General features: G+C 53.5%; 1 protein-coding gene across 1 annotated transcript in view; it reads left to right on the top strand.

The window, feature by feature from the left end:
• Positions 1-11,178, top strand: part of LOC106811991 — a 56,032-nt gene that overhangs the window by 21,379 nt on the left and 23,475 nt on the right. The window contains exon 3 of the mRNA XM_014815734.1: positions 10,875-10,973. Within this exon, the coding sequence (XP_014671220.1) occupies positions 10,875-10,973 (99 nt within the window). The remainder of the gene's footprint in view (positions 1-10,874; positions 10,974-11,178) is intronic.

Below are 11,178 nucleotides of genomic sequence, written 5' to 3'. Positions count from 1 at the left end.
TGTTCTGAGTCGCGATTAGCTCTTGGCGCACGCCGGCCGCACGTACAAAACGGGTTGTAACCCGTTATTATTTAATATTTCACACGACGTCATTACCAAAACGAACGTTTTGATTTTTCTATGTTGGCTTGTTATTCTTATACATGTCGAAACATAAGATACCTTGCATTTTTCCTGTAGCATCATATTCTTCTTGTTCGACTGACAGATTATCGATGCCGATGTCCCTAATAATTGCCATGAAACCTGCTCGGTAAAAACCATTTCGATCGATGAACAATACATTACACCCAATGGCAACAGCGATCACAAACTTACAGAGCTAATGCTTGTTCGGGAAGTGAAGAACAACGCCTCCATTTCCTGACAGACCTGCAGCGTTTGTGTGTGGCCGGATGGCGGTTAACACACCACAGCGATTGATTCACAGCCCACCACCACACCACGGCTTGTGCCTTACCTACCCTGACATATCTACTCACTTACTTCACCAGCGGCTTCTCCGCGCGCGCGCCCTAGGACTGGCCCAGGACGTTACCGCCGTCTCCACCGCAGCTACTAACACTGCGCATACGCGCTTGTCGGCTATCGATATATTCGAGGCGTGTCAGTCTACGAAGGACCTGTATATGTGCTACCAGCACGTTGGTACCAGCTGTAATATTTAGACGTGCTTCCATCAAGTAAAAACGCGATACTCGCTTCAAAAGCATAACGAAGCGTCCGGATGAAAATTGGCTGCCCAGCGAAAACTACATTTTATCATTACTGGTGCTTTAATCCCATTCCCCATGCACTGCTGAACGCATTCTGACCGCGATTGACTGTAGACTATGGTAAACATGTTATAAATCTTGGCGTTTCTTCCAGGCAGGTGCAGTGGACAGTACAGTTAACGCGATTACAACAAATATCGAAACGGGGGTTAATTTCTATAAAGCTCACATATAAATACTTGCTTCAGAAGGAATGGGTAAATTTCATGCCCATGCCTACATTTATAGCGCAAAGATAACATAAAAATCCGCTACATAATTATGAGTTATCAATTGGCTGCCCTTACTGGTAAACATGGCCGCCTCCACGGACCGACCCCCTGTGTTTATCGTGGCCTCCTCTCTATATTCTTGGGTTGTGGTCGTCGGTTTCACGGACTGCGCTGCTCAGCGGAATCATGTACGGGGAGTCGGAGGTGTGCATGACAGTAAGGGTTGCGCGAGCGACAGACGGCGCGAGCGGAGCGGCGACTCGAGTGCGGATTGCGGTGCGGCAACGAAACAGCGACAGACCGTGACGACACTGCGCGGCAGACGCGTCGCTGTGCTGCCGCCGCCAGGCAAAGCGCCAGCCGACGACCTGTACACGACGTACCGCGCACCAAACCGCATGGTGCGCCATAGAGGGTGGCGCACGTTCACGATGGCACCGACGCGCCACACTTCCCGCAGGCACGGTGAGGGACCCCGCACGCCGCTCACCGTCGACGCGTTCTACTGCTCGACGCGAACGAGACGAGCAACGCCGAGTTCCGCGCGCTTCGTCGCCGCGACCCGCCACGCACGACGCCCGAGCACGTTCGGCGACTCGTTCGTACGTCGAGTGCCGCTCATCATCGGAGGCGGTCAGAGCCACATCACGCAGGGCCGTCGCCCGCCGCCCCCTGGTGGCTGCCCGTCAAGGCGCCGACTGGCGCATCCGGGAGGGCCCCGACTCGGATGTGCGCCGCCGCATGGACCACCCCGCGCGGCACCTGTCCGCTGGTGCGACGCGCAGAGCTACTGCGCGTGCGGCAGGCAAACGGCGCTGCCGACCGGGTGAAGGCCGAGTGGGCGAGGACTGGCGTGTGCCGCCGGGGTCCGCGCAGAGCCGGCTCTACCCGTGGGCAACGCGTTTCATGGCCTCGTGGCGAGAGTCGGGCGAACACCTGCAGGGCGAGTTTCCCGCAGCACGACTCCGGCGAGGACGGCCATGCGGGCACGGCGCCGTCGCCGCATACCCGACCAACGCGTACGGCCTGACACAACTGTCGTCGGTAACGTTGGGAGTGGGACTGCGACTGGTGGACGACGCGGCACGCGCGGCCCGCGAGCAACCGCGCCGGCCCCCGCGAGGGGCAGCGACGCCGCTGTGAAGAAGGCGGCTCGTACATGTGCACGCGCGAGTACTGCTTCGCTACCGCTGCGCCGCGCGCCAGCCAGAACACCGCCCGACAGCTCGGCGGCGACCTCGGCGTGCGCGGCGCCGCGACGCACTTGCCTGATTACCTCGCGCAGTCCGGCCGCCGCCAGGGACGGCTTTGTGGCTCTAAACAGGCGGGGCGCCACTGCCCACGTCGTTGGGCTCCAAGCCGAGGCAATGAGGCGCTGCGCCACGCATCGTTGGGCTCCGAGCGAGGCAAAGCTGAGGGCGCCACCGCCACGTTGTTGGGCTGCAAGCCGATGGCAATGCAGGGCGCTACCGCAGGAAAAGATCGCAAGGCCATGTGTGTGTGGGTGTTCTACCGCCACTGATCGCGCTTTGCCTCATGAGCTACTCAAGCAGGCCGAGAGACACACGGCATTGCATTTAAGACAGGCGTTGTGAGCCCTTGGTTCTGAGGGCCCGCCGTGAGGCTGTCAGGCGCAGAGCGGAGAGACTGGGCCGGGCGCGCTGGCTGCCGACGGCGACGACGAATACAGAGAAAGTGCACTCTCGCTGTTTTTTAATAGACCGGCGTACTTGATTGAGCAGGCATTATCCACGGCTGAAACGAACAGTGAGTTTCAGCTTGGATCCAGTCTCTGAATGTATTTTGGTGTCTAAAATCAGATCTCGAAATCAGCGGAGCCAGTAGGGGAGGCCGTTGGGCAGCAGCTGCAATGCAGGCGGTGGATGACGGGTTAAATACACCCACGAGCTATCGCTCGCTGCACTTAACAAGACATACAATTGTAATTCCGACTGCATTTGTTTTGTCAACGAACCAAATAATTATGGTTGACACCATGCAAATGGTTCCCACGTGCAATGACGTGTCACACATTTACTTATTTTACTCTTTTAGATCGAGAGGCCAATTAAATCATCCTTATAATCTATCGCGCTGCGTCTTTTAGTGGCATATCTTATTACAAACGACCTCACATGTCCAGGGCTAGTAACATCAAAACAAGCAACTGTCTAGTTACACATCCATGGTACAAGTTTACTAGCGCGACTGAGTTCAATGAAATAATATTCAATGACAGCAGACTACTTGGGTGGTTGCTCGTGCATTGATTAGTCGCATGAGGACTGATCACCCAAGTTAAGCAACACATGCGATCATGTCACTATATTCACAAGGTGCAGTTTCACTTACTACACCGCATGGACACCAGCCGCCTCACAAATCACCCAGAGTTAGTATAATGTGTTATTTTCCACTGCCCATCCCCTGGCCTACAACGTTGCTACCAAATCTACTAGGAAGTTGCTTACCTCTATAGTCACTGATGACTACAGCCCTTGCGCTTCCTGGCATTTTTTATGCTCTTTTCGGATTATCACCCGAGCCCGCCACTTCTTAGGTGGCCCGCGCGCAAGGGCCTGACCGGATTGCCTGAGGCCGTGGAGGAACACATGACATAACATCCAGCGATACTCAAAAATCGTCGGCTGACGTATGCAGTGACTGTACACATCACTGCCAGTATGCTTACTTAAGTAATCGTTTACTTAGGGCCTATGCCTGATAAAAGTCCACTAGGTGTAGTACTATCGGTTCATGACAGTAGCCGAAGTAATATAGTGTGCCACAATTTCCATTTTTCAGGTTCTGGCTCTTGGCATCACAATATGCCACCTCGCAAAATGCCTATTTCCTCCTTGCAGCTGACCGGCTCCCCAATCATGATCGATGACCCGACAGCAATTACTGCAATGGCAGAGGTAATTTTGACCCGAAGCAATGTGATAGCAAGATGAGAGCATGATTGCTGGCGATCCGAGCCTGCCACGCCCGCTATCACCCCAGCATCGACACTGCATACCCCGCCTCGTGAAAAACGCCGCCGCGCGTTCATGTTGGAATTTCGCCACACTCTATATAGGGCTTGCCAAGCGAATGACTTCAGCGGAGCGGCCAGGCGATTGATCCGCCGCGCGCGTGCTACGGTCTGCTATGCTGTCGAGGATTAACAGCGCAGGCAACGAGCCCCGGACTACGTTAGTGCCCATAGCTATAGTACGTAGTGAGTAGCGTGCTAGGCTTAATTAGTAGGTGTTCAGCGGTTAGTCTAGGTCGTGTTCCCCGCTACTGGGCCAGCGACCCCAGGCCCGGGCGAGGCACCCATCACCACACGAGCGAACGGCTGGAGCCTCGACGAGTGTCAGAATCACCACCCGACCCGGGCGGGAACGCCAAGGCCACCGGTACGCCGGGGCCCAACTTTGCCGCGGGCCGCAGACGTCAAAGCATAGGCCGCGGCGAGCACCGAGGCCAGCGGGGACGCGCGCTCTTAGCGGGGCAGCGATGTCGGCATAATAAGGGGGCCACTGGCATCGCGGCGACATTTCGCGCGAGCGAGAGGCCACCCCCTATTGGCCGGAGGTGAGCGCGAGTCCGCGGTCCCTGCCTAGCGGGAACCGGTCACCCTCTCAAGGGACGAGGCCCGGCCCAAGCGGTCGCGGCCTTCGTAGTGGGGGCCGCGCCTTTAGCCCGTCTCCCAGCAACAAGGACCGGATCCAGATAATACTGATGAGGTAGACAGGGCCCATGCTGGCCCCTCTACTGGCACTCACTGCGACCACAGGTACATTCGCAGCGGTACACTCCCCCGGGCCTCTATTCACCTACTGCCTTCAACTGTCCTCATTCGCTCTCATCTTGCTACACTGGCCTTCAGGAACAACAACACCAGTTATTTTGGATGATCTAAGGATAACGTCGGCCTGCCACCAGCCCCACTGTATGTGTGTGTGCGCTGTGGTGCTGTGCGTCGCGTACGTGCGGTGAAAATGATGTGCCGAGTGTGTTATGTCGTGCTGTGTGAGGAGCGTGCGGCGGCGGCGCACGACAGACGGTGGCACCGGCGTCTGGGGGCTCAGGCGGCCTGCCGCACAGCCGAGAGGCCGGTGTGTGTTAGTGTGGTGTGTGTGTGTGTGTGTGTGTGCGCTGGTGTGTGTTGGTGTAGTTGTGTGTCGCGCTGCGCGGTGTGAGTGTCGCTGCGCCAGGCGGCCGCCCGGGACGCGGGCAGCCACCAGGGGCTGTGTGTGTGACCTGTGTGCTGTGTACGCGGTACGTGCCGGCGACGGCCGCGGCGGGGAGAGTCGCGCCGGGACCTGCCGTGGTGGGTGCCGATGTGTGGGCCTGGGGCTGGAGGGGAAGGCGACCCGCCAGGCGAACCGGAGTGCGGCCCAACTTCCCGCACGGTGTGTGCCCGTGTTGCGTCTGCCGGCGCGCGCGCTGTGCTGTGGTGCGCGCCGTGTGTGTGTGATTGTGACTGTTGGGCGTGCGCCGTCGCGTTGCGCCGCATGTGTGCGTGTGTGTGGTGTGTGTGTGTGTGTGCTGTGTGGATTCGTCGTGTGCGTGTGTGTGTGTGTGTGTGTGTGTGTGTGTGTGTGTGTGTGTGTGTGTGTGCGCGCGCGCGTGCGCGCGTGCGTGCGTGCATGTGTGTTCGCGTACGTGTTCAGTTGCTTGCGTGCGTCAGTGCGTGCGTGCGATCGTTCGTGCGCGAGGGCATATGTGTAGTCGCTCAATTGCTGTGGCAACGCTGCCGGCTGTGTAATTCTGAATTTGTGTCACATATAGTCATCAACTTCCTGCAATCAGACAGTTTATGCCGACGACAGTAGCAACGTCAGATGCGATAGCTATGGACGGCAGGGGCCTGGAGTAAGCGAGGCGTCTGCGTTAATCTAGTTAGTCCACTAACAGCCTATAGCAGTTGGTGGCGACCACTCTCACGATGAAGTGAATCGAGTCCGCTTTGCAAGCGTTACCACAGATTGTATACAAGCGTAGCATTTAGAATGGTCGGAGCGGGAGTGGGGATGTTTTGGATTCAGCGCGGCTAGCTGCGGCGAAGTGGCAACCGCATAGGGCCATAGGGTGTCCTTTTTCACAAATTATTTGCCCTCACTACTATTGGACATGCTAGCGCAAGCGCTGTCCACCGCGTGTCATGGACCTTGTATTGAGTCTTTCCGAAAGCACGAGGCTTCGGTTTCCAACTCGATTCAAGCAGTGGCAATAAACTTTGCCGTGTAAGCTCTTGTTGCTTTATTAACGGCTATGGACATATAACTCTTGTGTAAAAAAATACGTGCCGGAGCGTTAAAAAAGAGCGCACTCACGAAATCGCAACAACCGTAGTACAGAGCCGGAAAATGTTTTCCTGGCCAAATTGACCACTTTCTCCCCCGCGTTATTTGTGCCAGGTCACGTGTGTCTACACGGTAACCAGATACTGTTTACGTTCGCGTGTGTAGTTCACTGACTTCATGCCAAATTGCTCGCTCTCGTGTGTTGCGAGAGCACATTTTAAGAGTTGCTGCTCTAGACATCACTCTAGACAGCAGCAGCCGCAATAGCAGCAGCATCATTATCATCGTCAGCGTCGCCGTGGTCATGATAATCACCATCAGTAATGGCGGCAGGAACAGCACTAACATTTAACAGTGGGGTTCCTTGTAGGTTCCCATGCAGTTTCAGTCATTTACTTGACACGACGCCCCCATCACTTAAACTAACAGTGAACCCCTCATTTATATATATATATATATATATATAGGCACAACGACGTTTCTATAAGAGGGCCGTTTAGCAGAAGGCGCCCTTCTCCCTCCGCAAAAAATGTCCCGAATCGTGGAAATAAACGGCCTGCACTTGTTTGTGTGTGTGTGTGTGTGTGTGCGTGCGTGCGTGGGCGTGCGTGCGTGCGTGCGTGTCGTGGCGTGCGGTGTATGCGCGCGCAGTCCGTGTGTGTCATGTGTGTGTGGTGTGTGGTATGCAGTACTATCATGAGTACTATGCATGTGTGTGTGTGTGTGGTGTGTGTGTGTGTGTGTGTGTTTGTTTCGTGTGCGTGCGTGCCGTACGTGCTGTGTGTGTGGAAGGGGGGAATTGCTGGCAGGCCTGCTGCTGATGGGGATCAGCATAGCTTGTGTTTAGAGTCGACGTTCCTGCCAGGGACGTCCATGCCTCCCCTCCCATCCCGGAATGCTTTCTAGTCGGTTCTTCTTCCTGCCAGTGTTGATAATAAAATACGAGGGGCGTGCCTTAAATTGCAGCGGAGGCGTGTCGCGGCTGGCTGGACCGGTTAGAGTACGGGGCAAACCAGCTACTAGCAAAACTCGACGAGTTCTGTCTGCTGTGAATTCCACATAGGGGTATCTGTCACGCACTAGCTGGCGTACGACGACGAGACGCTGTATGGTGAGTTGCGTCCGATCTAGCGCCTTAAAATTCCAGCCCAATCTTTTATATTACTAGCGCACGACTAGCTATAGTAGCCACACACGTGTAATCACAGAGATGGTCACTTCACTCATATAGGGCATAACTACTAAGCTATACACGCTATAGGGTGAAACTATAGGTATGCAGTAGAGTGGCGTCTAGTAACACGAGCTACGCATACATCTCTCTCATAATCTTAGCTGTGGACGAAGCATCTAAATAGCTTCAGCTAGATGGTTATAATAACTGTAACAGCAAGCGGCACATAGCGATTTTACGCATCTACATACACATAGACGCTGCGTGGTAATACTGGCTGAGAGGGTCTATGTCCCCTCGGGGTAACTGGCCGGAACGTACCCTGGGTAACGGTCCCGGCTTAGTGACCGGAACGTACCCTGGACTATCCTAATATGCCGGACGCGTACGTCGCCTACTCCACTAACGAGTGCTAGGGAGTTCGCCTACGGCCTACTGTCCGCGAACCCTAACTAACCGAACCGAGTGGCCTAAACGCTACCTAACTATATCAAATAGGTGACGTCAGGGTACGGGTTCCGGTATACCCGGAAAAAAAAAACCCCCCCCCGTACCCAGGGTACGTTCCGGCATACCGCTGGGGACATAGACCCTATGAGCGTAACTATGACAGGCCTTCGTATTTCAACAAGTATACGCCTTTATTGCACAGCCATTTTAATACACACGCACGTATTTTCTCACGTGTGAGCGAGCCGTGTGCAATAAATGGAAAATTTCTAAGACGTCGCCAATCCAAGCCCATTTCCTATGAGCCAGTTTTTTACGTGTCTATTTCTCCGTACCCTGTTTTTAGCACAGGTAGCATGTAGAGAATGGGATAATAAATTTGTGCGATCAGCCTCGTGCTTAGCAACGGGCCCAAAATTCTTTGATAAGTTAACCATAGTGTGCGAGATATATCTATGTCTCGATTTTGTGTAATTGGGGTGCAGCGGCATTTCTTAGTGCACAGTACAGGACAGGCCATTAGTTTACCTCGCGTCTGACACTGACACTCACGCGAACTTGTGCATTAGGTGTAGTTAGCTAAGCGCATAAGAAGTAAATACGGACGAGCATCCGTCATTATCCAGCAATCTAGCACCGTTCCACGTGTGTGTGTGTGTGTGTGTGTGTGTGTGTGTGTGTGTGTGTGTGTGTGCGTGCGTGCGTGCGTGCGTGCGTGCGTGGCGTGCGTGCGTGCGTGTGTGGTGTATGTATTGTTTGTTGGTGGTTTGGAACAGGAACGCGATTTGATTATTCCACGCGTAAGAAACTCGAGATCCCACGAGTAACCATAATTACCTTCGGCGCTTGCCCTCGAATGTCTAAAACGCTGTGGTGCGAATGTTTGAACTAGAAAGAGCAGTTGCGCTTCTCTTTGCCGTCGCGTGTAATTGTAACTATCCTTGAGTAATATGAAGAGTATATAATTCGGTTCGTTAAATAAAGTCCGCGGTTACATTTCCAGCTTGAGCAATTACTCTAGCTCTGTAGCTTCCGTCAATCTAACATTGACATCTGTGGGAAGCTTCCTCTTGAGGTAAACCCTCATAGGCCAGTCAGTGAGAACTAAGTTACCAGCTCGGTGTCTAATTGTGTCCTCATCGATGAAAAAATCCACACACGCGCTCCCGCACGTCCCGTGGCGCCGCGCTCATCCGATACGATAAACACGACATGTATTATACCAAGAGTCTATCAAATAGAAATGGCCGAACATCGTGTTCGTGCACGACGTTCATACTAGCTCCAATAATTCCCCGCCCATTTCAAACAGCGCATCGTGTAATTTGTCCGCTATTTCCGTCGTAACGCGGGGTATTGCCAAAGAAGGCCATTAATCGGTGAGGTGGGCGTTCCAGACCCGGGCACGCGTTTCATCATTGCCTGCCTGCGATTGCAAGTAAACATTGCACAGTGTTGACGACAAGAATTGTTGGCCGTTATAATATATAAATTGTATTGGGGGTGAGATCACGCACATTTTATATCCTGGGAGCTAGATGCGTCGAAACTGTGGCGCAAGTGTGTACTTCGCGTCTGTTATGCACGCACGCAGCGCACGCACCCACGCAACGCCACGCACTCACCACAGAAGCAGACACACACACACAACAACAGCACACACACACGCACACATTGCGCGCTACGCACGGCACGCCCAACACACACACCCGCACAACACGCGCGGCACACACACACACGGCGCAGCGCGCACGCTACACACACAACACCCACCCACACTATTTCGACACATCACCACGTACGCCCGTACACACACACCACACACACACACGACACCACACACACACACACACTACACACACAGCACACACACACACACACGACACACACAGGTCACACACACACACACACACACACACACATAAACACACTCGCACACACACGCACGTACGCACGCACGCACACACACACACACACACACATACATGCGTGTGCATGGTTATCCTTATATCATATAATGTGTTGTTTTGAATAAAGATGAAAATAAATTAAGTAAGGAATAGAACGGGGGAGATATTTTACTGGAGTGATGAAATGAGATGTCTTCTCAACTCATCATATCTGGATCGGTCTTTTGCTGGGAGACAAACGGGCCCACCCTCGTCCCTTGAGGGGGTACACCCGCTAACCGGACTCGCTCATCCCCAAAGGGGGTGCCTCCGCTCGCCGAAATGTCCCATCAGTGCCCTTATTATGCCCGGAATCCTCCCCGCTAACGTCGTTGCTCGCTTGCTTTGATCTCGCCGCGGAAGTTGCCCGTGGTTCCGGGTATTCTGTGTCGAGGCTCCAGCCTCTGTGGTTGTCGCGCTGGCCATGAACAACTAACTAACTAAATATATTAACTAACTATATATATATATATATGGCAACTAACTAGTCCGTGGCTCGTGTGCCTGCGTGTTAATCCGCAGCATAGCAGACCGTAGCACGCGCGCGATCAATCGCCTGGCCGCTCCCTGAAGTCATTCGCTGCAGCCCTAATATAAGTGTGATTCATACATGAACGCGGGCGCGTTTTTCACGAGCGTATGCGTGTCGATGCTTGTGTGCGTGGCAGGCCGAATGCCAGCACACTGCTCATTTGCATCACATTGCTTCGGGTCAAAATTACTATTGATCAGTAATTGCTTCTGCATGGATAGATTGGGGAGGCCGGTGCAGATGTAAGAAATAGGCATTTTGGAGGTGCATATTGTGATCCAAGAGCCAGAACCCTGAAAAATGGAATTGTGGCACACTATATACTTCGGCTACTGTCATGAACCGATAGTACTACACCTATGGACTTTTATCAGGCATAGGCCTAAGTAAGAGATATTTAAGTAAGCATACTGGGGCAGTGATGTGAAGTCACTGCATAACGTCAGCCACATTTTTGAGTATGCTGATTTATTATTGTTTCTAGGTCAGCAATGGTCACCCTCCACCTAAGAGTGCCCTGGTGAAATCAAAGAACATAAAAAATGCCAGGAACGCAAGGGCTGTAGTCATCAGTGACATAGAGGTAAGAACTTCCTAGTAGATTTGGTAGCAACTTGTAGCCAGGGGATGGGCAGTGGAAAATAACACATTATTACTAACTCTGGTGATTTTGAGGCGGCTGTGTCCATGGGTGTAGTAAGTGAAACTGCACCTTGTGAATAAGTGACATTGATGCATGTGTGCTTAACTTGGGTGACAGTCTCATGCGATAACAATGCAAGAGCAAC

The sequence above is a fragment of the Priapulus caudatus genome, unplaced genomic scaffold (genome assembly GCF_000485595.1).
Source record: "Priapulus caudatus unplaced genomic scaffold, Priapulus_caudatus-5.0.1 Scaffold598, whole genome shotgun sequence".
Taxonomy (NCBI): Eukaryota; Metazoa; Priapulida; class Priapulimorpha; order Priapulimorphida; family Priapulidae; genus Priapulus; species Priapulus caudatus.
Note: the sequence above shows the minus strand (reverse complement) of the source record. Positions and strands in the feature narration are given on the sequence as shown.